Source organism: Rhinopithecus roxellana, chromosome 6 (assembly GCF_007565055.1).
Source record: "Rhinopithecus roxellana isolate Shanxi Qingling chromosome 6, ASM756505v1, whole genome shotgun sequence".
Taxonomy (NCBI): domain Eukaryota; kingdom Metazoa; phylum Chordata; class Mammalia; order Primates; family Cercopithecidae; genus Rhinopithecus; species Rhinopithecus roxellana.
The window spans coordinates 47,760,039-47,787,190 of NC_044554.1; the positions used below are offsets into that span (position 1 = coordinate 47,760,039).

At 46.8% G+C, this 27,152-nt stretch overlaps 2 protein-coding genes across 2 annotated transcripts in view; both read left to right on the top strand.

Moving 5' to 3' along the window:
- LOC104667537 (protein PMS2CL-like) overlaps positions 1 to 27,152 on the top strand; it is a 1,213,215-nt gene that overhangs the window by 870,752 nt on the left and 315,311 nt on the right. The window lies entirely within an intron of this gene.
- LOC115898164 (putative oncomodulin-2) lies at positions 6,900 to 12,716 on the top strand. The gene is made up of 4 exons (XM_030931981.1): positions 6,900 to 6,960; positions 8,505 to 8,649; positions 10,245 to 10,354; positions 12,423 to 12,716. The coding sequence occupies exons 1-4, from the start codon at positions 6,900 to 6,902 to the stop codon at positions 12,446 to 12,448; spliced, it is 342 nt and encodes a 113-aa protein (XP_030787841.1). The 3' UTR covers positions 12,449 to 12,716.

Here is a 27,152-nt window from a genome sequence, read left to right on the forward strand (position 1 = left end):
ATAAATAAACGCGCTCGTAACTCTAGATCCCACCCCATCCCCCACATCACTGTGCAGAGACAGCTAGATGCAGACATTCAGATTCAGAGCCAGTTCATTCATTGCACAAATGTGTTCATTGAATAGTTACACTGTGACAAGGAATGTGCCAATGAAAGACTGAAGATAAAAATGGACGATGGGCCGGGCGCGGTGGCTCAAGCCTGTAATCCCAGCACTTTGGGAGGCCGAGACGGGTGGATCGCGAGGTCAGGAGATCGAGACCAACCTAGCTAACACGGCGAAACCCCGTCTCTACTAAAAAATACAAAAAACTAGCCGGGCGAGTTGGCGGGCGCCTGTAGTCCCAGCTACTTGGGAGGCTGAGGCAGGAGAATGGCGTAAACCTGGGAGGCGGAGCTTGCAGTGAGCTGAGATCCGGCCACTGCACTCCAGCCTGGGCGACAGAGCAAGACTCCGTCTCAAAAAAAAAAAAAAAAAAAAAAAAAAAAAAAAAAAAAAAGGACGATGGGGCTGGGCGCGGTGGCTCACACCTGTAACCCCAGCACTTTGGGAGGCCAAGAAGGGAGGATGGCTTGAGCCCAGGAGGTCCAGGCTGCAATGAACCACAATCGCATCATTGCACTGCAGCCTGCATGACAGAGCCAGACCCTGAATCTACAAAAGTTAAATTTAAAAATGAAGGCTGGGCACAGTGGCTTGTATCTGTAATCCCAGCGCTTTGGGAGGCCGAGGTGGGTGGATCACTTGAGGTCAGGAGTTGAAGACCAGCTTGGCCAACATGGTGAAACCCTGTCTCTACTAAAACTACAAAAAATTTGCAGGGCGTGGTGGTGCACACCTGTAATCCAAGCTACTTGGGATGATGAGGCAGGAGAATCACTTGAATCTGGGAGGCAGAGGTCTCAGTGAGCCCAGATCTTGCCATTACTCCAGACTGGGCAACAAGAGCAAAACTCCGTCTCAAAAAAAAAATTAATTTAATTTAATTTAGAAATTAGCCTGGGGTGGTGGCACGTGCCTCTAGTCCCAGCTACTCAGGAGATTGAGGCAGGAGGACCGCTCAAGCCCAGGAGTTTGGATAATTATTTAGTTACTTCCATTTTTTGTAGAGATGGGTTCTTGCTGTGTGACCCAGGCTGGTCTCAAACTTCTGGGCTCAAGCAGTGCTCCTGCCTCGGCCTCCCAAAATGTTGCGATTTCAGGCATGAGCCACCGAGTCCAGCCATGCGTGGGTTTTTTGAAAACCCACCTGGCTAGGTTGGAGGTGACCCCGAGTGGATAAAGGTTAGGAGTCCACCATTGTTATTTCCCTTCCCAAAAGAGATGCTGGAGGCTTGGGCTCGGGTAGTGACAGTGGTCCGTGAAGAGAAGATGAAGTTGAGAGATATTTAGGAAGTGACATCTGTTGAGAGAACATGGAAGTGGGTCCACTGTGCTCTCAAGTAGCCCATCATACATGATGGAAGGTGGGTCTCCCACGCATTCAAGAGTTTCATCCCCACAGTGGCAGCCAGGCTGGGTGCGGTGGCTCATGCCTGTAATCACAGCACTTTGCGAGGCTGAGGGGGGCGGATTACTTGAGGTCAGAAGTTGGAGAGCAGCCTGGTCAACACGGCGAAACCCCGTCTCTACTAAAAATTAAAAAAAAAAATTAGCTGGGCATGGTGGCAGGCACCTGTAATCCCAGCTACTCGGGAGGCTGAGGCAGGAGAATCTCTTGAACCTGGGAGGTGGAGGTTGCAGTGAGCTGAGATCACGCCACTACATTCCAGCCTCGGTGACAGAGCGAGACCCTGTCTCAAAAAAAAAAAAACAAAAAAACCGATCTACTTCCACATCTTTCTCCTATTCTTTCCTGGGAGCAATTAGGAATTGGTGGCCAAAATAATGAAGACTACGGAATCAATGTTTACAAATTGTTAATATATACATATACATTACATGACATAAATATGCAAATATAAACAACATATCTATGCATATGCAACATATGTCATATGCATAACATGATATGCAACATAAAATACATAATATGAAATTTACCATCTTAATCATTTTCTTTTTTTTTTGGAGAGACAGGGTCTCACTCTGTTAACCAGGCTGGAGTGCAGTGGTGTGATCACAGCTCACTGCAGCCTCAAACTCCTGGGCTTAAGCGATCCTCCCACCTCAGCCTCTCAAGTAGCTGGGACCATAGGTGCATGCAACAGTGCCTGGCTAATTTTTTTATTATTTTTTTGTAGAGATGGGGTCTTGCTTTGTAACCCAGGCTGGTCTCAAACTCCTGGCTTCAAGCAATTCTCCCGCCTCAGCCTTCCAAAGCGCTGGGATTGCAGACGTGCGCCACTGCACCCAACCCATCTTAACCCTTTTGAAGTTCTGTGGCATTAAATATATTCACACTGTGCAACCGTCACCACTATCCATCTCCAGAACTTTCTCATCTCCCCAATCTGAAACTCTGTCCCCATTAAACACTCACTCCCATTACCCCTCCCCCCAGCCCTGCTAACCACCATTCTGTCTGTCTCTGTCGATTTGAATATTCTAGGTACCTCATATTAGTGGAATTATACAATATTGTCTATTTGTGTGAATCAATTTTTTTTTATTTTTTTTTTGAGACGGAGTCTCGCTGTCACCCAGACTGGAATGTAGTGGCGCGATCTTGGCTCACTGCAACCTCCACCTCCCGGGTTCAGGCGATTCTCCTGCCCCAGCCTCCCAAGTAGCTTGGATTGCCTGCTTCCATGCCCAGATAATTTTTTTATATTTTTAGTAGAGACAGGGTTTCGCCGTGTTGGCCAGACTGGGCTCCAACTCCTGACCTAAGGTAATCCGCCCACCTCAGCCTCCCAAAGTGCTGGGATTACAGGCGTGAGCCACCGTGCCTGGCCTGAATCAATATTTGATGCTCAGATTGCACATACTGGAATTCAAGTTATCATCTTAATTGCCTCATTGATTCAGAAAACATGTTCACTGAATATGTTCTCTTTTTAAAATTTAAATAAATATAATATTTTTCTATAGAGATGGGAGTCTCAATACATCACCCTGGCCGGTCTCGAATTCCTGGGCCTGAGGAATCTTCCCATCTCGACCTCCCAAAGTGCTGGGATTACAGGCATGAGCCACTACTCCTGTCCTGGTCTCTGGTATCTTTATTTTCTATCGGAAAAAGAGCATGAACAGAAAAAGTATCTTGGTTTAACCCATATGCTACTTTGATTTAAATGAGCAGATTTTAAAAAAATGTTGTATCTCTGTGGACAATTGTAAGCACTCCCAAGAAAGAGAAAGGGCTCAGCTAGTTTCTATGGCAGCTTAATGTCAGAAACTTAATTCAAAACTCTATTTTTTTTTTTTTTTTTTGAGACGGAGTCTCACTCTGTCGCCAGGGATGGACTGCAGTGGCCGGATCTCAGCTCACTGCAAGCTCCGCCTCCCGGGTTCACGCCATTCTCCTGCCTCAGCCTCCCGAGTAGCTGGGACTACAGGCGCCCGCCACCTTGCCCGGCTAATTTTTTATATTTTTTTAGTAGAGACGGGGTTTCACAGTGTTCGCCAGGATGGTCTCGATCTCCTGACCTCGTGATCCGCCCGTCTCGGCCTCCCAAAGTGCTGGAATTCAAAACTCTAAAGACTTATTTTCAGAAACTTTCTTTTTTTTTTTTTTTTTTTTTGAGACAAGGTCTCGCTGTGTCGCCCAGGCCGGCGTGCAGTGGTGCAGTTGTAACTTGCAGCAGCCGTTACTTCCCGGCCTCAATCCATCTTCCCACCTCAGCCTCCTGAGCAGCCGGCACCACAGGCATGCGCCACCGTGCCTAGCTGATTTTTTTTTTTTTTCCGAGACAGAGTCTCGCTCTGTCATCCAGGCTGGAGGGCAGTGGCAAGATCTCAGCTCACTGCAACCTCCGCCTCCCGGGTTCTAAGCGGTCCTCTTGCCTCAGCCTCCAGAGTACCTGGGATCACAGGTGCACACCACCACACCTGGCTAATTTTGTATTTTTAGTAGAGATGGGGTTTCACCATGTTGGCCAGGCTGGTCTCCTGACCTCAGGTGATCCGCCTGCCTTGGCCTCCCAAAGTGCTGGGATTACAGGCGTGAACCACTGCGCCCGGCCTACTTCATTATTTCTAATGGCCACATAGGAAGTCATTGCATGGATGTACCATAATTTGTCTGACAAATTCCCGACTAAAGCACATTTTAGTTGTTTCCTAATTTCAATAGTGCATTCAAAGCTGTAACAAAGACTTCTGTGTCACCCAGGCTGGAGTGCAATGGCGCAATCTCAGCTCACTGCAACCTCCACCTCCTGGATTCAAACGATTCGTCTGCCTCAGCCTCCTGAGTAGCTGGGATTACAGGCTACCACGCCCAGCTAGTTTTTGTATTTTTAGTAGAGATGTGGTTTCACCATGTTGGTCAGGCTGGTCTTGAACTCCTGACTTTGTGATCTGCCTGCCTCAGCCTCCCAAAATGCTAGGATTACAGGTGTGAGCCACTGCGCCTGGCCAGTAGTCAAACTCTTAGAAGCAGAAAGTACAATGATGGTTACCAGGAGCTGGGAGGTGGGGGAACATGGGAGAGGTGGCAGCTCAGTGGATACAGAGTTTCCGTTTTTCCAACTGAATAAATTATAGCGATCTCTCATTCAATAATGCGCCAAGAGTTAACACTATTGTACTATACATACACTTAGAAATGGTTAAGATTATACATTTTATGGAATGTGGTTTTTACCACAATAATTAAAAAGAAGAGCCTGGCACAGTACTGGCCATATAAAGGCTCAATAAATGTTTGCTGAAAATTTAAAAAGAAAAAAAAAGCCAGGTGCAGCGGTTCACACCTGTAATCCCAGCACTTTGGGAGGCTGAGGTGGGAGAATTACTTGAGCCCAGGAGTTCGAGACCAGCCTGGGCAACATGGCAAAACCCTGTCTCTCCAAAAAAATGTATATTTAAAAAATTAGCCAGCCATGGTGGTGTATACCTGTAGTATCAGCTACTTGGGAGACTGAGGTGGGAGGATCGCTTGAGCCTGGGAGGTCAAGGCTGCAGTGAGCTGAGACCGTGCCACTGCACTCCAGCCTGGGCAACAGAGAAGACCCTGTCACAACAGAAACAAAATCTTGAGCTGTCTAGTCCTGGCCTCCGCCTCAGAATATTTTTTTCCGAACATGTTAGTTTTGTGGGTTGGGAATGCTGGCTTGATTTCCTCCTTTTTGCCTTTTGAGTGTGTGCAATTTATGGTATAGCTGGGAAATGTCAAAGTCAAGACATCTGTAGGAAAATCACATCACTTAGCCCCATCTCCTGTGCCGGACGAGTCCTGTGTGTGCGGTTGGTGACAATGGCTTTGAGTCTGTCAACTCCAGACTGAGGTCAGCCTTACACACCCAGAGTTCCCAAAGCTGAAAACAGGCCTGCCCCAAACGGTACCCGCTAACATCTGGGGAGCCTTTTCAGCTTCCGGAGCACCCCTGTATGTGTTTGTCTTAGTTCAGGCCACCATCTCCACCTTACCAGGCATCCAGAACCTTCTCCACACTTTGCCAACAGAGTTCGTTTGCAGAACTGAGACCTTAGTTAGGGTTTGTTGAGGTTTGTTTTTTGTTTTTTGTTTTTGTTTTTGTTTTTACAATCGTCTGTTCCCACCGACATTCCCTTGAGATATAAATAGAAAAAAAAAAAAAAGGAGGTTTCATGAGTAAGACAAGACATTTGAGCTACATCCACTTGATCCTTGAAAAGGAAATCTAAGAGGTTGTAACTATCACTTTTTCTAGCCTATATAAGGTAGGTCAGCAAGGTAGCAAAAGCCCATCTGTTGTTTTACTCCTTCAGCTCTTTTTCCTGATTCTTCTTGGGGGGACCTAAAACGGTGAGTAACTGGTGGGCCCACCAGACCCCAGACTCTTCTTCACTGCGTGCGGTGAGTAACTGGTGGGCCCACCAGACCGCAGACTCTTCTTCACTGCGTGCATTCATATTAGGCTTAGGTGCTTAGACTCCTCTAAGACTCCTCTTAGACTCCTCATGGGAAACAGGGCTTTGACACCTGGAAGGATTTTAATCTCTGGGAGATGGGCTTTTCCTCCATCTGCTTCCACCTTTCAGGACAGATAGCATGCCTTCTTCCGCAGAATGTCTGCAAGGGGCCAAAATGTATCCCTTCCCACGTGGAAATTGCAACATTGCATCTCTCGGGCTGGTGTAGGAAAATGCCAGTGCATTTGTAACATGGTTTGTAGCTGCCTGTGGATATGACTGATTATGTCAGTATAATTTTTATAAGAAAACGCTTGAATCCTTCTTTAGGTCATATATTTTTGTTTTCATTTTTGGCATATATTCAAAAGAAGGCTCTGAGATAAAAAGGGCTGGGGTCTTTTTGGTATCTGGTTTTAATTTGGATATTCTGTCCCGTCACTTAATACAAAACCATGCTTATCACATTTAAAAATTCTAGACAGGCCTGGCTCGGTGGCCTATGCCTGTAATCCCAGCAACTTGTGAGGCCGAGGTAGGCAGATCACCTGAGGTCAGGAGCTCGAGACCAGCCTGGCAAACATGGCGAAACCCCGTCTCTACTAAAAACACAAAAATTAGCCAGGCATGATAGTGCGCACCTGTAATCCCAGCTACTCAGAAGGCTGAGGCAGGAGAATCACTTGAGCCCAGGAGGCGGAGGTTGCAGTGAGCAGAGATGGTGCCACTGCATTCCTGCCTGGGCAACAGAGTGAGACTCCATCTCAATTGAAAAAAAAAAAAAAATCTAGACAGACGTACAGTTTCAGTGGGCCTGAGAAGACGTTTGCCCTGGATGTGCACGTCCCTGCTTGTGGCTTATCGCATCTCGTTTATTCTGTGTGAGTAGGTAGAAAATGAGCATCACGGACGTGCTCAGTGCTGACGACATTGCAGCAGCCCTCCAGGAATGCCAAGGTAGAGGGGACGTGGGGCGGGATGGGATTTCCTCACAGCTTTGCACCTTCAGCGAAGCAACACAAAATCAAAATGTAGGCCAGGCAGCCAGATGCAGTGGCTCACACCTGTAATCCCAGCACTTTGGGATGCCGAGGCGGGTGGATCACAAGGTCAGGAGTTCAAGACCAGCCTGGCCAAGATAGTGAAACCCCATCTCTACTAAAAATACAAAACAATTAGCCGGGCGTGGTGGTGGGCGCCTGTACTCCCAGCTTCTGGGAAGGCTGAGGCAGAGAATTGCTTGAACCTGGGAGGCGGAAGTTGCAGTGAGGTGAGATCGTACCACTGCACTCCAGCCTGGGAGACAGAGTGAGACTCTGTCCTGCCAAAAAAAAAAAAAAAAAAAAAAAAAATGTAGACCAGGCACGGTGGCTCACATCTGTAATCCCAACACTTTTTGGAGGCCAAGGTGAGAGGACTGTTTGAGCCCAGGAGTTTGAGACCAGCCTGGGCAACATAGCAAGGCTCCATCTCTACAAAATAAAAATAAAAACTAGCAGGGCATGGTGGCATGTGCCCGTGGTCCCAGCTACTCGGGAGACTGAGGTAGGAGGATCACTCAAGCCCAGGAGGTTGAGGCTGTGGTGAGCTATGATTGCTACACTGCACTCCAGCCTGGACGACAGTGAAACTATGTCTCTAAATAAATAAATAATTAATTAAGAGCTTGGCTGGAAATTTCGTGGAATTGGAGAAGAAAACTGCTATTTATCAGATAACTAAAATTATAGAGATCTGGGATCTGAGCACACAATTACACTTCTGTAAGACAAAAGAAACCTACAAAACATGAAAGCAAGAAATCACTGAAGGGCTCACGCCTGTAATCCCAGCACTTTGGGAGGCCGAGGCCAGTGCATTACTTGAGGTCAGGAGTTCAAGACCAACCTGGCCAGCATGGCAAAACCCTGTCTCTATTAAAAATACAAAAATGATCTGGGCATGGGGGTGCACGCCTGTAATCCCAGCAACTCGGGAGGCTGAGGCAGGAGAATCACTTGAACCCGGGAGGCAGAGTTTGCAGTGAGCCGAGATCATGCCACTGCACTCCAGTCTGGAGACACAGTGAGACTCTGTCTCAAAAAAAGAAAAATAAAAATAAAAGAAAACAAAGAAAGAAAGAAAAAAACAAGAGAAAGAAATCGCCAAAGGTCGTTTAGCCTGTTGAAATCCAGTGATTGCATTTCCCCTACCAATTAGACCAGGGATGTTGCGGGCTGGGCTACACCGCCTGTAAAGTGGGCCAGGGGGAGGGGGAGGCGCAGAGGAGAGGAGAATGGAAAAGGGAAATGGACAAAACCAGCTGGAGGAGGGAAGGCTGGGACAGAGGGGACATGGGATGCCATCACAGAGCCATCAAGTCTCGGCTGTCCCAAAATCTTGGACCAGTTGAGCATCCCCGTAGCTCAGGGATATTGTTGAAGTATTTCTAATCATCTGTGTTTTCAGTACCTTGGTCCCAATATAGAATGTGATCCAGTGAGTGTCAGAATAACTCATTCTCTGTTCTTCAGACCCAGACACTTTTGAACCCCAAAAATTCTTCCAGACGTCAGGCCTCTCCAAGATGTCAGCCAGTCAGGTGAAGGACGTTTTCCGGTTCATAGACAACGACCAGAGTGGGTACCTGGATGAAGAAGAGCTTAAGTAAGCTTTGTCCTGAGTCTGTCTGGTACCCAGCACTGCTGGGTGGCCTTGGGGTGCAATGGGGGCCAGGATACTGAGTATTTCTTCAATGGCCAGCCTCAGTGTTGGTCATTCAGCCAAGCATCATTAAAGCAAAGGACATGAGTCAGCTGACCACACATCTACCCATGCAAAGCCCTCAACATGGGCAGTGAAGACTGCAGGTGCAAAGATTCTTTTTTTTTTTTTCTTTTTTTTTGAGATAGGGTCTCGCTGTGTCACCCAGGCTGGAGTGCAGTGGGGTGATCTCAGCTCCCTGCAGCCTCCGCCTTCCAAGTTCAAGTGGTTCTCATGCCTCAGTCTCCCAAGTAGCTGGGATTACAGGTGCATGCCACCACGTCCAGCTAATTTTCGTATTTTGAGTAGAGATGGGGTTTCACCATGTTGCCCAGGCTGGTCTCAAACTCCTGGCTTCAAGTGATCCTCCTGCCTTGGCCTCCCAAAGTGCTGGGATTACAGGTGTGAGCCACGGCGCCCAGCCGCAAAGATTCTTTGGTGCAAGGGATTTCCTTTGGGAAATGGACTTTAGAAAACTAAAACTTTGGCTAAACGTGGTGGCTCACGCCCGTAATTCCAGCTACTCAGAAGACTGAAGCATAAGAATCGCTTGAAATCAGGAGGCAGAGGTTACAGTGAGCCGAGATCATGCAGCTGCACTCCAGCTTGGGTGACAGAGACAGACTCTGTCTCAAATAAATAAATAAATAAAAATTAAAAACACTAAAAGCTTAAAAATGGGCCAGCCACTGTGGTTCACACTTACAATGCCAGCCCTTTGGGAGGCTGAGGTGGGCGGATTGCTTGAGTGAGCCCAGGAGTTCAAGACCAGTCTGGGCAACATGACAAAACCTTGTCTCTATAAAAAAATACAAATGTTGGCCGGGCGTGGTGGCTCAAGCCTGTACTCCCAGCACTTTGGGAGGCTGAGACGGGTGGATCATGAGGTCAGGAGACCGAGACCATCCTGGCTAACACGGTGAAACCCCGTCTCTACTAAAAAATACAAAACAAAACAAAAAAACTAGCCGGGCGAGGTGGCGGGCACCTGTAGTCCCAACTACTTGGGAGGCTGAGGCAGGAGAATGGCGTAAACCCCGGAGGCGGAGCTTGCAGTGAGCTGAGATCCGGCCACTGCACTCCAGCCTGAGCAACAGAGTGACACTCCGTCTCAAAAAAAAAAAAGTACAAATGTTAGTGGGGCATGGTGGGGAGCACCTGTTGTCCCAGCTCCTTGGGAGGTTGAGGCAGAAGGATTGATTGAGCCCAGGAAGTTGAAGCTGCAGTGAGCCATGATGGTGTCACTGCCTTCCAGCCTGGGTAACAGAGCAAGACCCTGTCTCAAGAAAAACCCAAAAACCAAACCAAAACAAAAAAAAAACCCTTAAAAATGAAATGCCCACCATTGGTTTCTATAGCTTAAGGAAACCTCTGCTAAGACCTTGGCTAATTATTGGAAGTGCTGGAAACAGATGATTTACTTAAAGGAAAAACAAAAGTGTAAACACAGAGATGCATGATCTTTCAGAAAATCCCCATGGATCTTTATTATCCTGTAGGTTTTTCCTCCAGAAGTTTGAGAGTGGTGCCAGAGAACTGACCGAGTCAGAAACCAAGTCCTTGATGGCTGCTGCGGATAATGACGGAGATGGAAAAATTGGAGCAGAGGGTACGTCCGCGCCTGTACGTAGCATAAAACACTCTAGCTCAGGAAGCATCCGTGAGAGCTTGGGCTGTGAGATCCAACCGATGTGGCTTAAAATCCCTTTCTTAACCTTACTGAGCCTCAGTCTTCTCATCTGTAAAATGGGACTAAAGTAAGGATGCAAATGATGTGTGTGAAAACCCTGGCATAATGCTCGGGAGGTGCTATAGAAGCTGGTCACACTGGTCATTGTCTAGGAGCTGCAAAATATCCTTCACCTGACTAGGGGACTAGCTAGCCACCTGGCCAATTATTTGCAAGATGCCATAATGCACCTGCATATAGCACAAGGAATTTCCACCAGTGGGGTTTGAACCTCTCAGAATAAGGGGAAGATTTACATCTTCAGACCAGGGTCCTCTGGCGTGCGTATGAAGGCCTCTTCGTTTTCAAGGGTTTAGACAAATATTTTTTGTTGGACATTAGCCCGCCAAGTGGATAATATTAAACAGAGAACAAATAAGCCAACCTCATTTACTGCATCTTCCATAGGCAGAATCCTAGGTTTGAGCTTTAGAATACACTAGCACAGCTGTAGGACTATTTTCACTTGCTTTTGTCACGTTGCTAGCGTGCTTTTTAGCTATGTGCCTGCCAACTCAGCAGAACGTATGGTGGTCCTTCCGGTGGTGCCAATTTGAAATTTAAAACTGCTACATTAGATGCTTATTAAAAAAAAAAAAAAAAAACCCTGTTCAAAATTATACCACTATTGCTTACTACATGGGAGTTAATGCAGATAGATAGCTCATAAAAACAGATTAGGTAAGGGGGGGGTTGACTTATTTAAACATAACCACGGGCTGGGCGTGGTGGCTCAAGCCTGTAATCCCAGCACTTTGGGAGGCCAAGGCGGGCAGATCGGGAAGTCAGGAGTTCAAGACCAGACTGACCAACATGGTGAAACTCCGTCTCTATTAAAAATATAAAAAATTAGCCGTGCGTGGTGGTGCACGTCTGTAATTCTAGCTACTCGGGAGGCTGAGGCAGGAGAATCGCTTGAACCCAAGAGACGGAGGTTGCAGTGAGCCGAGATCATACCATTGCACTCCAGCCTGGGCAACAACAGCGAAACTCTGTCTCAAAAAAAAAAAAGATAAACATAACCATGAAAGATTTCCAAATAAATAAAGTTTATCGATAAATATAAAGCAAATCCCCAGTTTTTTATATCAATCTGTAACATCCATACCTTGTTATTATTACTGTTATCCTTCTTTCAGTAACAGAAACTTGTGGAGGTAGGTTCAATGGAGGAGAGTCCGTTCAAAGTCCCACCCTATCAAATATATCCTAAAAATGCGATACCCAGCTACAGAATAGAGAAAGAAAACCTCCCCTTTCTGTCTGAAATTGACCAGACAATAAGTTAAATGTTCACAGATGGCCACAGGTAATTACACTGAATTCATTCATTCATTCAAAATGAACGAATAGAAGTGATGGGCTTGACAAGTTCTAATTCAAAGGCCTCTATCGCAAAGCTGAAGGTGTTTGTTAAATAAGATTATTCAGAGAAAGGGAACCCTGTGGATTCCCTGGAGATATAGTCATTGATACCCAGGTCTCCTCTCCTTCCCTCCCCTCTCCTTTTTTTGAGATGGAGTCTGGCTCTGTCATCCAGGCTGGAGTGCAATGGCACGATCTCAGCTCACTGCAACCTCCATCTCCCGGGTTCAAGCGATTCTCCTGTCTCAGCCTCCTGAGCAGCTCGGATTACAGGCACGCGCCACCACGCCCAGCTAAGTTTTGTATTTTTAGTAGAGACAGGGTTTCACCATTTTGGCCAGGATGGTTTCAATCTCATGACCTCATGATCCACCTGCCTCGGCCTCCCAAAGTGCTGGGATTACAGGCGTGAGCCACCGCGCCCGGCCGGTTTTTCTTACTTTTGTTCCCTCCAAGGGGGCCATGCCCATCATCTGACAATTTTCTTCACTTCCTTCCCTCTTTGGAATTCTCATTGGCCACAGCATGTCTGTAAAGAACCAAGCCACCTCCACTGACCCTCTTCTCACCTCTTGTGTTCTAGAATTCCAGGAAATGGTGCACTCTTAAAAGCCCCAGTCTCTGGAGAAAAGAGAGAAAGGAATAATCACCTGGAAGGACTCCAAAGCCCTGGGAATGGGGAACCCCACATCCTACCCCTACCTAATTTGTTAATTTCCCCGGAAACCTTCTGCAGTTTGCTCATTGTTTCAGCGAGGTCATGAGAGAGTCACTCACGACTTTCTCCGTGGTGGATATGCCCTGACGACTTCTGTAAGCCCCCATCCCCCGACAGGCAATGCCTCTAAAAATCACCCAATAAAGACAGGCTTCTCATATCTGCCGATGTGTGGGCGTGTTTTTTTCTCAGCAGGATATTCAAGCAAGCTGGGACCAAGGGCTTTTCGTCAGATTTCTGGTCCCATCAAGCTTGAAGTGGGCCACGCTGGTGTTACGCTTGAGCAAACAAGGAAATCAGGTTTTGGAGGATTTTTTTTTTGGTTGTTTCTTTAAAGTTACAGATAAATGCCATTGTCAAGCTAGGATTTTTCTCAGCAACTCTTCTGAACACTGAAATTAATAGAAAGGGATTTTCGCCAGCATAAAATCACTCCTTTTTTTTTTGAGATGGAGTCTCACTCTGTTACCCAGGCTGGAGTGCAGTGGCTCAATCTTGGCTCACTGCAACCTCTGCCTTCCGAGTTCAAGCTATTGTCCTGCCTCAGCCTCCCAAGTAGCTGGGATTACAGGCGCCCACCACCACACCTGGCTAATTTTTGTATTTTTAGTAGAGATGGGGTTTCTCCATGTTGGCCAGGCTGGTCTCAAACTCCTGACCTCAAGTGATCAGCCCACCTTGGCCTCCCAAAGTGCTGGGATTACAGGCGTGAGTCACTGCGCCCAGCCAATCACTCTTACCGGTGTGTTTTCTGCCATGCCTTAGTTAGAAAGCCACTTTGCTTTTAATTAAGACAAAACAGAATGCGTGTCTGTAGCGGTCTGTAAAGCTCAGGAGAGACTTGCGCTTCCAGGTTAGTACAAACGAACCCATTTCCTCTTTATTATATATTTATTTATTTTGAGACAAGATCAGGCTCCCTCGCCCAGACTGGAGTGCAGTGGCATGATCTCAGCTCACTGCTACCTCTGCCTCCTGGACTCAAACCATCCTCCCACCTCAGCTTCCTGAGTAGCTGGGACTACAGGCGTGCACCACCACACCTGGCTAACTTTTGTATTTTTGGTAGAGGTGAGGTTTTTGCTATGTTGCTTAGGCTGATCTCGAACTGCTGGGCTAAAGCGATCCTCCCACCTCAGCCTCCCAAAGTGTTGGGATAACAGGCGTGAGCCACCGCACCTGGCCTTACTTTTTATTGTTTATTTATTAGAGATGGTGGGGGAGGGTCTCGCTATGTTGCTCAGGTTGGTTTGGAACTGCTGGTCTCAAGTCATCCTCCCACTTCAGCCTCCCAAAGTGCTGGGATTGCAGGTGTGAGCCACCACAGACCCATTTTCAAGTCTTTTTTCTTCTTTTTTTTGAGACAGTCTCACTCTGTCACCCAGGCTGGAGTGCGGTGGCGTGATCTCGGCTCACTGCAACCTCCGCCTCCCGGGTTCAAGCGATTCTCCTGCCTCATCCTCCCGAGTAGCTGGGATTACAGGAGCCTGCCACCACGTGTGGCTAATTTTGTTTTTTTTTTTTTTTTTTTTTTTTTTTGAGACGGAGTCTCGCTCTGTCGTCCAGGCTGGAGTGCAGTGGCGCGATCTCGGCTCACTGCAAGCTCCGCCTCCCGGGTTCACGCCATTCTCCTGCCTCAGCCTCCCGAGCAGCTGGGACTACAGGCGCCTGCCACCACGCCCGGCTAATTTTTTTTGTATTTTTTAGTAGAGATGGGGTTTCACCGTGTTAGCCAGGATGGTCTTGATCTCCTGACCTCGTGATCCGCCCGTCTCGGCCTCCCAAAGTGCTGGGATTACAGGCTTGAGCCACCGCTCCTGGCCTGCTAATTTTGTATTTTTAAAGACAGGGTTTCACCATGTTGGCCAGGCTGGTCTTGAACTCCTGATCGTAGGTGATCCATCCACCCACCTAGGCTTCCCAAAAGATTCCAACCCAATCTTAGGTATGACCACCATACCTGGCCGCCGCCGCCTCCTCCTCCTCCTCCTCCTCCTCCTCCTCCTCCTCCTCCTCCTCCACCTCCACCTCCTCCTCCTCCTCCACCTCCTCCTCCTCCTCCTCCTCCTCCTCCTCTTCCGCTCTCAAAAAAAAAAAGAGCGAGAGAGAGAGAGAGAAACAAGCTCTCAGAGAGCCTCACCTGCTCTCACCCATCCTCTGACAGCTCCCCCTTCTCTTTCTCAGCCACTGGTTTCCTGGCTCTAAGGCGATTCACCTGAGCCCAGTACACCTAGACTCGCCTTCGCATTTGAGGCTAGCCTCCGGGGTTCTGTTACAGGGCTGTCATTAGGGCTGGGCAGTCTCAAGCCAGGAAATTCTCACCAGGCTGGTTTCCAGGTAGCACATTAAAGCTCTTCTCTCTGGCTAACCCTGCAAGTTGAAGACTCCTGGGAACAATTGAGGCATTTTCTGGAGAGCTTGTGTAAAAGCTCACACTTTTTACTAAACCCTCCAGCTCACAAGAGACCTTGGGGCTCTTCCAGATTGCTTCTGGCGCACTAACTAGCTTAGTGGCTTTTGAACTCTGTTTTCCGGAGGGTCATGTTAAATGTAGTTCCTCAAAGTATGGGGCACATACTAGTAGGGGGCCTCAAGATGACTTTAGGGGGACAGGGACAAACTTTTATTTGTTTATTTATTTATTTTACAGTATCACTCTCAGCATAGTGACTTTTTGTTTTGTTTTGTTTTTTTGAGATAGAGTCTCACTGTTGCCCAGGCTGGAGAGCAGTGGTTCACTGCAACCTTTGCCTCCTAGGTTCAAGCGATTCTGCTGCCTCAGCCTCCTGAGTAGCTGGGATTACAGGCATGCACCACCATGCCCAGCTAAGTTTTGTATTTTTAGTAGAGAAGGGGGTTTCACCACGTTGGCCAGGCTGGTCTCGAACTCCTGACCTCAGGTGATCTGCCCACCTCGGCCTCCCAAAGTGCTGGGATGACAGGCATGAGCCACCACACCTGGCTGAGCCTTGATTCTTAAAACAATCCACATTTTGCCTTCACCGCCGCACCATACACTGGTATATTATGATCTGCTATTTTCTTTTCACTGCACCGGCCATCCCCAGCTAAGAATTCTTTGTCTCATCAACAGTTCTAAACGGGTGATTCTGTCATTCCATGGGGCTTCTGACCACCACAGACACCTCAGAGAAACAACGTGGATGATAACGCTTTTTTTTTTTCTTTTATTTTTTGAGACGGAGTCTCGCTCTGTCACCCAGGCTGGAGTGCAGTGGCCGGATCTCAGCTCACTGCAAGCTCTGCCTCCCGGGTTCACGCCATTCTCCTGCCTCAGCCTCCTGAGTAGCTGGGACTACAGGGGGCCGCCACCTCGCCCGGCTAGTTTTTTGTATTTTTTTTAGTAGAGACGGGGTTTCACCGTGTTAGCCAGGATGGTCTCAATCTCCTGACCTCGTGATCCGCCCGTCTCGGCCTCCCAAAGTGCTGGGATTACAGGCTTGAGCCACCGCGCCCGGCCGATAATGCTTTTTAAATCACAGTTGTGAGTTTTTCATGGACCAAGAACTCCTTACCCACTGCAGCTGCCAAGACAACCTCACCCTAATCTAGGTTAAGAGCGTGGATTTCTCTCACTCTCTTTTTTTTTTTTTTTTTTTTTTTTTGAGACGGAGTCTTGCTCTGCCACCCAGGCTGGAGTGCAGTGGCCGGATCTCAGCTCACTGCAAGCTCCGCCTCCCGGGTTTACGCCATTCTCCTGCCTCAGCCTCCCGAGTAGCTGGGACTACAGGCGCCCGCCTCGTCGCCCGGCTAGTTTTTTGTATTTTTAAGTAGAGACGGGGTTTCACCGTATTAGCCAGGATGGTCTCGATCTCCTGACCTCGTGATCCGCCCATCTCGGCCTCCCAAAGTGCTGGGATTACAGGCTTGAGCCACCACGCCCGGCCTCACTCTCTTTTTTTTAAATAGAGACTGGTGGGGGGGGGGTCTCACTATGTTGGCCAGGGTGGTCTTGAACTCCTGGCCTCAATCAGTCCTCCTACCTCGGCCTCTGAAAGTGCTGGGATTACAGGCATGAGCCATATGCCCAGCCTAATTTCTCTTATTTCTTTTCTGTCAATCAGGAGGGCACCTGAATAGGAAAAATGACTAAAGGGGGGGGGGGTTATATGGAGCCCCCAGGGGACACTGTGTCATTAAGTCTTATATAGCAAGACCCATCTCTACAAAAATAAACTAGTGCCCCAAGAGGTTGCCTCCTAGTCACAGGTGGAATTAAATGCGCCAGGAGTGTTCCCCAAATCCAAACAACACAATTAAAAACTGCTGTGAGTAAAGCCAAGCTCATCAGGATTGGATTAGGTCAAGACTATTAGGCCTGACTGTCTCAGGGAAAATGCTTAGATGTACACAAAGGGATAAATACCCTAGAAATTTTTTTTTTTTTCAGAGTCTCGCTCTGTTGCCCAGACTGGAGTGCAGTGGTATAATCTCAGCTCATGCAACCTCCACCTCCCAGGTTCAAGCAATTCTCTTGCCTCAGCTTCCCAAGAGCTGGGATTACAGGCGCGCACCACCACACCCAGCTAATTTTTGTATTTTTTGTAGACACGGGGTTTTGCCATGTTGGCCAGGCTGGTCTCAAACTCCTGGCCTCAACTGATCCACCCGCCTTGGCCTCCCAATGTGCTGGGATTACAGGCGTGAACCACTGCACCTGGCTGGATTTTCAATAGGTAGAATTATAGTTGGTTACTCATAAATTTTATTCATTCTACTGTTTCAAAAGTACAATGTAAATGGACTATTATTTTTGTCCATTTCAAATAACATTACACTACTTTTTCATTCTTCCAACCCAATCTTAGGGACTCATTTCAGAGTCTCTGTCAACAGCCAATAAGCAGCAATAATGAAGCACCATCTCTAACACCCAAGAAGTGCCAGGTGGTATGCTTACATGAAACCTGATAATCTCATCTATACTCATACCGAATTTTAATTCTGTTATTTGGATTCTGAGCATACTCTGCTGGGGTTGAGGGGGGATTTACTCCACCTGTGCATACAAGTAAAACTCTTTGGGGATTAGAAAACAATTTTTTAGAGATGGGGTCTTGCTGTGTTGCCCAGGCTGGAGTGTGGTGATGCAACCATAGGTTACTGCAGCCTCCAACTCCTGAGTTCAAGTGATTCTCCTGCCTTAGCCTCTCAAGTAACTGGGACTACAGGTGGTCACCACTGCACCCAGCTAAGTTTTGAATTTTTTGTAGAGACAGGGTCTTGCTATGTTGCCAGGGGTAGTCTGGAACTCCTAGCCTCAAGTGATCCTCCCACCTGAGCCTCCCAAAGTGCAGGGATCACAGGCATGAACCACCATGGCTGGCTTCTTTGCACATCTGAGCATATTCATTAATTAGTACTTTTTTATTTAGTTGTTATTTTTCTAAGTTTGCATTTTGTTAAAAAAAAATTAGCATTTCCAAGTCTTTGATGGGAAGTATAATTTGAAAATAATTTTTTTAAGTTACCCGAGTTGAGTCATTACATAAATTTCATACAAATTTCCTATTCAACATGTATCTCACAATGAAAAGAATAAAAGGAGATGTAGTAAAATGGTAATACTAGTTATCGCCAGCTGGGAGGAGTACAGAACAGTGAGAGAAGACTGGAGCCTTTATAAAAGTGCAGCATGGGCCAGGTGCGTTGGCTCACGCCTCATCTCCCAAAGTGCTGGGGGCTGAGGCAGCCAGATCACCTGAGGTCAGGAGTTAGAGACCAGCCTGGCCAACATGGTGAAACCCCGTCTCTACTAAAAGTACAAAAATTAGCCAGGTGTGGTGGCAAGCACCTGTAATTCCAGCTACTTGGGAGGCTGAGGCAAGAGGGCAGGAGACTTGCTTGAACCCAGGAGGTGGTGGTTGCAGCAAGCCGAGATCACACCACTGCGACTCCAGCCTGGGTAACAGAGATAGACTCCATCTCAAAAAAAAAAAAAAAAAAAACGTGGTAACTAGAGAAAATGAAGGAAAAAAGTCAAATTTAAAATTTTAAAAAGACCAGTCTGGACAACATAGGGAGACCCTGTCTCTACAAAAAAAACTTAAAAATTAGCTGAGTGTGGTAGCATGCCCCTGTGGTCCCAGCTACTTGGGAGGCTGAGGATCCCTTGAGCCTGGAAGTTGAGGCCACAGTGAGCCATGATCATTCCACTACATTCCAATCTGGGTGACAGAGCGAGACCCTGTCTCAAAAATAAATTTATAAAATAAAATAAAATAAATAAAATGAAAAGAGATGCAGAGTTTGCCCAGTTATTATCACTAAACCAAAGTAGTAATAAATTCTTTTTCTTTTTTTTTTTTTGAGACAGAGTCTCGCTCTGTTGCCCCCAGGCTGGAGTGCAGTGGCATGATCTCGGCTCACTGCAACCTCTGCCTCCCAGGTTAAAGTGATCTTCCCACCTCAGTTTCCCAACTAGCTGGCATTATAAGCGCCCGCCACCATGTCCAGCTAATTTTTGTATGGTTACTTGAGATGAGGTTTCACCATATTGGCCAGACTGGTCTCAAACTCCCAGTCTCAGGTGATCCACCTGCCTCAGCCTCCCAAAGTGCTGGGATTACAGGCATCAGCCACCGTACCTGGCCCAAAGTAGTAATAAATTCTGATCTCAAAAAAAATCTTTCATGCCAAGAGTGTGTCCCACACGCAAATTAATGAAAGCTTGGCATGCCGTTCTGTTCCCAAAATTTCTATTCATTGTTTGACTCATTTGTATGTATTTTTATGTACTGAAGGAAAATGTTAAATATAACATACCCAAAATGAAATCAAAACTCTAGAGAAAATTATAACAATCCAGAAAAGGGATTGACAAACATACAGCCAACTTTATCTTTGTGCTTGCCTTCTCTATTTTTACCTAATTTGCAGATGACCACAGGTCTGCCTCAAGAGAGCTTGTTCTCAGCACCCAAACGATGCATGTCGACTTTGCTGTTGCTGAGACAGAGTTTCGCTCTTGTTGCCCAGGTCAGAGTGCAGTAGTGCAAGCTCGGCTCACTGGAACCGCCGCCTCCCGGGTTCAAGCGATTCTCCTGCCTCAGCGTCCTGAGTAGCTAGGATTACAGGCATGTGCCACCACGCCTGGCTAATTTTGTATTTTTAGTAGAGACGGGGTTTCTCCATGTTGGTCAGGCTGGTCCCCATCTCCCGACCTCAGGTGATCCGCCCACCTTGGCTTCCCAAAGCGCTGGGATTACAGGCGTGAGTCAGCGCGCCCAGGCATATGCTGACTTTGAAATGAAAGTCTATGGCCAGGTGTGGTGGCTCAGATTTGTAATCCCAACACTTTGGAAGGCCAAGGTTCAAGGATCACTTAAGCCCAGGAGTTTGAGACTAGCTTGGGCAACATAGCAAGATCCTGTCTCTACAAAAAATGTAAAAGTTAGCTGGGTGTGGTGGCGCAGCTGTAGTCCCAGCCATTCAGGAGGACGCCTTGGGCCATGGAGGTGGAGGCTGCAGTGAGCTGTGATCGCACCACTGCACTCCAGTCTGGATGACAGACCAAGACCCTATTTCAAAAAAAAAAAAAAAAAAAAAGAAAGAAAAAAGAAAGAAATGAAGGTCTAGAATGCAACGTAGGTCACAGAGCTGAAAAAACAAGCATCCTGTTATTTTTCCCTAATTGCTTATAAAACAGGGCTGGAACTGTGGCTTTCATTTTGACTATTTTTACTTAATTATAATTTTGGCTTATAGTTTGGGAGAGTAGTTCATATTTTGGTAGAACATAATTTTTTTTTTGTTTTTGTTTCTGTTTTCGTTTTGAGATGGAGTCTTACTCTATCACCAGGCTGGAGTGCGGTGGCACAATTTCGGCTCACTGCAACCTCCACCTGCCAGGTTGGCAATTCTCCTACCTCAGCCTCCCAAGTAGCTGGGATTACAGGTGCCTACCACCACACCTGGATAATCTTTGCATTTTTAGTAGAGACGGGTTTCACCATGTTGGCCAGACTGGTCTTGAACCCCTGACCTCAGGTGATCCGCCCACCTTGGCCTCCCAAAGTGCTGAGATTACAGGTGTGAGCCACCGCGCCCATCCAGAACATGATCTTAAAACCAGTTTTGTGTGTTTGCTTTGGCAGCACGTATACTAAAATTGGAACAATACAGAGATTAGCATAAAAAAATAAAATTTTAAAAACCAGCTTTGTGAATGTTTAGTGGTTGAGAATTATTAAAATACTTCAAACATTATCTAGTATTTTGTTTCAGCATCTGTATATTATGAAGTATTTATAAGATTTTGTATTTACAAAATACTATGAAGTAGGATTTTGTAAATACTTTTTTGTAAATACTATTTTGTAAGTACTACTAATTAGTAAATACTTCAGTAATTTGTAAATACTTTAGTATTTTATAAATACTAAGTATTTTAATATTTAGCACCACTACATAATTGCACAAATCTGTAACTAATTAGTATTTTGTAATAGTTATTTGCTAAGTACTGCTACTCAGTAAATATGTTAGCATTTTGTAAGTAGTCATTTGCTAAGTACTGCTACACAGTAAACACTTCCGTATTTTGTAAATAGTCGTTTGCTAAGTATGGCTATTCAGTAAATGTTTTAGTATTTTGCAGGTAGTCATTTGCTAAGTACTGATACTCAGTAAATATGTTAGCATTTTGTAAGCAGTCATTTGCTAAGTGCTGCTACACAGTAAACACTTCTGTATTTTGTAAGTTGTTATTTGCTAAGTACTGCTATTCAGTAAATGTTTTAGTATTTTGCAGGTAGTCATTTGCTAAGCACTGATACTCAGTAAATGCTTTAGTATTTTGTAAGTAGTTATTTACTAAGTAGTAGTACTTAGTAATGATGAGCACTCAGGAATCCAATTGCAAGCAAAAACGTATCTTATATCTCTTCTGCTCATGCTAAGGTATGGGGTTACTTTGCAAACACTAAGAAGACAGATGAAATTGGTATCACCAGGATGGTTTCCACCTGGCCTGTTAATTTATTCACTGGAAGGACTCTTCATTTGCATATGTTTTCACAGGTTTCAAAAAGTCAACTTTTTTCTGGTGGTGGGGGGATAGATTTTGACATTGTTTTCCTAAGGGTTCTACAATGAATGTAAATCTATTCACCTTAAATTATCATGTTTTTGAGACAGGGTCTTGCTCTGTTGCCCAGGCTGGCATACAGGGGAGCGATCACAGCTCACTGCAGCCTCAACCTCCCCAGGCTCAGGTGATCCTCCCACCTCAGCCTCCCGAGTAGCTTGGACTACAAGTGCATGCCACTATTCCCAGCTAAGTTTTTTTCATTTCTTTCTTCCTTCCTTTCTTTCTTTTTTTTTTTTTTGTTTTTTTTTTTTTTTGAGACGGAGTCTCGCTCTGTTGCCCAGGCTGGAGTGCAGTGGCCGGATCTCAGCTCACTGTAAGCTCCGCCTCCCGGGTTTACGCCATTCTCCTGCCTCAGCCTCCCCAGTAGCTGGGACTACAGGCGCCGCCACCTCGCCCGGCTAGTTTTTTGTATTTTTAGTAGAGACGGGGTTTCACCGTGTTAGCCAGGATGGTCTCGATCTCCTGACCTCGTGATCCGCCCGCCTCGGCCTCCCAAAGTGCTGGGATTACAGGCTTGAGCCACCGCGCCCGGCCCTTTCTTTCTTTTTTTGTAGAGATGAGGCCTCACTATGTCGCCCAGGCTGGTTTCCAACTCCTGAGCCCAAGCCATTGGCCTGCCTCAGCCTCCCAACGTGCTAAGATTACCGGTGTGAGTCACTGCGCCTGGCTCTTAAATTATTCTTAAATCATAAAGTATTTCAAACATAAGGAGAATATTGAGCACCATAATACCTGTGCACCCGCCACTTCACTTTATCAAACCGTGGTATTACTTGTGTGATGGCTTTTTCATACATCAACTTGCTTAGGTTTTAGATATGTAGTTAGGGTGGGCCATGAGACAGTTGGCCTGGGACTTGAAGGTGGCACGAAGCAGTAGCCATAGTACTTTACTCTTGGGAGGCCAGTGCTGGTGGCCATTCATCTGGCCAGGCTGGTCTCGAATTCCTGACCTCAGGTGATCCACCCACCTCGACCTCCCAAAGTGCTGGGATTACAGGAATGAGCCACCGTGCCCAGCCAAGACCTGCAATTCTTCACATGTATTACAGGATTACATAATTGTACAATATCTGACATTGACATCTAAAATTACATTCTTATATATAATATACATATATAAATATATATTTTCTAGTGCTTCTGCTTCTCCAATTGAACCATGACTGATAGAAATTGTGCCCATTTGAAATTTTTGAATAAAAAGGGTCACAATTGGGAGGCCGAGGCAGGTGGATCATGAAGTCAAGAGATTGAGACCATCCCGGCCAACATGATGAAACCCTGTCTCTACTAAAAATACAAAAATTAGCTGGGCAGAGTGGCGCGCCCCTGTAGTCCCAGCTACTTGGGAGGCTGAGGCAGGGGAATCGCTTGAACCTGGGAGGCGGAGGTTGCAGTGAACCAAGACCGTGCCACTGTGCACTACAGCCTGGCCACAGAGTGAGACTCTGTCTCAAAAAAAAAAAAAAAAGTCACAAGGCTGGGCGTGGTGGCTCACACCTCTAATCCCAGCACTTTGGGAGGTCCAGGAAGGAGCATCACTTGAGCCCAGGAGTTTGAGACCAGCCTGGCCAACATGGAGAAACCCTATCTCTACCAAAATTGCAAAGAATGTGGGCATGGTGACGCACACCTGTGGTCTCAGCTCCTCAGGAGGCTGAGGCAGGAGGATCACTTGAGCCTGGGAGGCAGAGGTTGCAGTGAGCCAAGATCACTCCACTGCACTCCAGCCTGGGCGATAGAGTGAGAACGTGTCTCAGAAAAAAAACCACAAAACCGGATTTTTGAAGCTCCTTCACAAGTGATCCCAGGAGGAGATGGAAGTCAAGGACAATTTTAACTGCAGGAGAAAGATGTACCCTCACAGTAGAGGTCACCTCTGACTGACACAGTGTCTCTGGGCTCTAAATCAACAGAGAAAAGATTGGTCACTCCACTCACTGGTCTGATATTTCTGCTAACAGAATAGGATGAAGAGGCCCTTTGTCTCAGAGCTGTACGTTGCACCCAAACCTTTACCCTGCAGCTGCTTCTTAGAGCTCAATGCTGAGCGGAGTAGAGAACTCACTTGAATGTCAGATCAGCCTGTGGACTGAGCTCCATTCACAGGGTATGCAGTAGCTGAGCTCTGAAGGATGAAAGCCCATCTCTGACGTTTGTTGCCCCCTCCTCCCCATCCCCTGCCTCCTCCATTCATTCATTCAACACACATTTACTGTGTCCTGTGACACAGGCACTGTGTTAGACAATAGGAACCAGAAGATGACTCCAACAGAGTCCTGGCCTCAAGAAGTTCACTTTCCTTGACAGTAAGGAGGGCATGGCGGCCCGCACCTGTAGTCCCAGCTATATAGGAGGCAGAGGCACGAGGATCGCTTGAGCCCAAGAGTTAGAGGCTGCAGTGAGCTATGATCATACCACTGCACTATAACCTGGGCAACAAAGCAAGACCCTGTCTCAAACCTATATATATATGTGTGTATATATATGTGTGTGTGTGTATATGTGTGTGTGTATATAACGTATATGTATATGTGTGTATATATGTGTGTGTGTATATATACACACACACATCCTTGATAGGGAAGAGACAGACATATGTGACAACCTAAGTTCAGAACCACCTAGCCTGGAACTGCGGCTTTCTTTTTTTTTTTTTTTTTTGTAGACAGAGTCTCACTTTGTAGCCCAGGCTGGAGTGCAGTGGCACAGTCTCAGCTCGCTACAAATTCCGACTCCCAGGTTCAAGTGATTTTCGTGCCTCTGCCTCCCAAGAAGCTGGGATTACAGGCGCTTGCCACCATGCTCGGCTAATTTTTGTATTTTTTTTTTTTTAGTAGAGATGGGGTTTCACCATGTTGGCCAGGCTGGTCTCAATCTCCTGACCTCAAGTGATCTGCCCGCCTCAGCCTCCTAAAGTGCTAGGATTACAGACATGAGCCACCGCGCCCGGCCTATTTATTTATTTATTTAGTAGAGACAGTGTTTCACCATGGTGGGCCTCAGACTCCTGACTTCAAGTGATCTGCCAGCCTCGGCCTCCCAAAGTGCTGGGATTACAGACATGAGCCACCACACCCAGCCAAAACATGGATTTCTAATGGGATAATTTCAAGCACTAGAGCAAGCTAATTGGGAGAGTCAATGGCAAGGAGCAGTAGCAATCGTTTATGAAATCATGATGAGGTGCTGGCAGCTGATGCACACTCACAGTCCCACTTAATTCTTCAAGTGAAATTCCCGCTTGGGAGGAATTTACTATGAGCCATTTTCCAAATAAGAGAGACAAGAGGGTCTCTACCTCTTCTTTGGTGCAAGGAGATTGGTGCAGTCGGTGAATGGCAGAAGTGGATATGCACCCAGATCTGCCTCAAGTCCAGATTCCAATTCATCACTTCCCTAAATGTGGTTTATTCTGCCAGGCTGGATAAGGGAAGTGGTTCTGCTTCCAAACTTAATATGTGACAGATGAGGCAACCTAAACCAAAGTCTTCTTGAGTTTGGCCAAACCATATGCTGCCAAGGCTTGAATCCAAATAACCATAACAAGCCGCCCCAACTATGCCACAACCCACACAACTCAAAGGCAAGGGAATCCCAGGCGACGAGGTCCAGGAACAGGCACTCTGGGGAGTCTGCCACCTCTGATCCTGCTCCCGTGGCACACACAGTGCCCCATCTGCCTCCAGACCTGCGCTGAAGGAATGGGGGGAAGGGGCAAACTTTGTAAATGTGGGTGATCCAATGGTCACTTGAGGCCTCTCAAACAGGGACTCTGTAGATGATGTTAATGGGCCAAACGGAATGCACATCTGCCCCTAAATGTGTTTCTTTTCTTTTCTTTTTTTTTGAGACAGGGTCTTGCTCTGTTGCCCAGGCTGGAGTGTAGTGGTGCGATCTTGGCTCACCGTAACCTCTACCTTCTGGGTTCAAGTAACTCTCCTGCCTCAAGCCTCCCAAGTAGCTGGAACCACAGGCATGTGCCACCATGCCTGGCTAATTTTTTGTATTTTAGTAGAGACAGGGCTGGTCTCGAACTCCTGGCCTCAAATGATTCACCTACCTTGGCCTCCTGAAGTGCTGGGATTACAGGCATGAGTCACCGTGCTCAGCCTTGTTTCTTTCTAAATGAGACTTCCTTTGTGTCTTTACATTTCCTTCTACAAAAAAACTATGCCATGTGGGCACAGGAGCTTATGCCTATAATCCCAGCACTTGGAGAGCCCAAGGCCAGTGGATCACTTGAGCCCAGGAGACCAGCCTGGGTTAACATAGTGAGACCCCAGCTCTACGAAAAATTTAAAAATTAGCCAGCCATGGTGGCACGCACCTGTGGTCCCAGCTATTCCGGCGGCTGAGGCGGGAGGCTCACTTGAGCCCAGGAGTTCCAGGCTGCAGTGAGGTACGATCTGGCCACTGCACTCCAGCATAGGCAACAGAGCAAAGTGCTGTCTCAGAACAAAATACTTTTTAAATAAACTAAAAACTCAATGGGCCAGGTGTGGGTGGCTCATATCTGTAATCCCAGCACTTTGGGAGGCCAGGTGAGGCAGAATAGGGAATGAGGGTAAGGTTAACCTTAACCAAGGCTTAAGGCATAAACAAAAGAACAGCAGGTGCAGCCAGTTCTAGGCAAGATTAGGCAGTAGAGGCCACGTGCTCCGTGCTCATTCCGTCAATCAGACGCTGATTCAGTCAATCAGAGTGGGGTGGGGTGTCAGACTCTGATTGACGGGGGCGGGGGGGGGGGGGCGCAAGTCTCCACTGCAACCTCTGATTGGTCACAGGCCAATCCTTCAGAGGGTGTAACCAATTGGAGGCCTCTAACTGGCATCTAGGGGCGTTACCTAATTCTTGTAGCTTAATAAAAATCCTAATGAGGGCTATTGAGCAGTTTGCTCTATCCCGCTCCTGCTCTGTAAATTGTACTTTCACTTTAATAAATCTGTCTCCTCCTTACCCGGGTTTGTTTTGTTTTGTCTTTCGTTGCTTTGTTTTTTTGTTACTTTATTTGTGCATTTTGTTCAATTCTTTGTTCAACACGCCAAGAACCTGGACAATCCATGGTCAAGACCTTCCATCCAGTAACAGAGGCAGGAAGATCACTTGATGCCAAGAGTTCGAGACCAGCCCATGCAACAAAATGAGACCTGGTCTCTATTTTATTTATATATAAATAAATATATATATATTTTTATAACTATCTGGGCATGGTGGTGCATGCCTGTGGTCTCAGCTACTCCTCAGGCTGAGGTGGGAAGATCGCTTGAGCCCAGGAGTTGGAGGCTGCAGTGAGCTATGATGGCACCACTGCACTCCAACCTGGGTGCCAAAGCGAGATCCTGTCTCTTAAATTAAAAACAATACCACCAAAACAACGACAGGTTGGGCGGTGGTGTCTCACGCCTGTAATCGGAGCACTTTGGGAGACAGAAGTGGGAGACCATTTGAGGTCAGGAGTTCGAGAGCAGCCTGGGCAA

Excerpts from the sequence above, each read along its gene's own strand:
- LOC115898164 (XM_030931981.1), top strand. The coding sequence starts at position 6,900 with ATGAGCATCACGGACGTGCTCAGTGCTGACGACATTGCAGCAGCCCTC. Across the intron at positions 6,961-8,504 it reads AGCCCTCCAGGAATGCCAAG|TCTGTTCTTCAGACCCAGAC; the intron begins GTAGAGGGGACG and ends AATAACTCATTC. Across the intron at positions 8,650-10,244 it reads CTGGATGAAGAAGAGCTTAA|GTTTTTCCTCCAGAAGTTTG; the intron begins GTAAGCTTTGTC and ends ATTATCCTGTAG.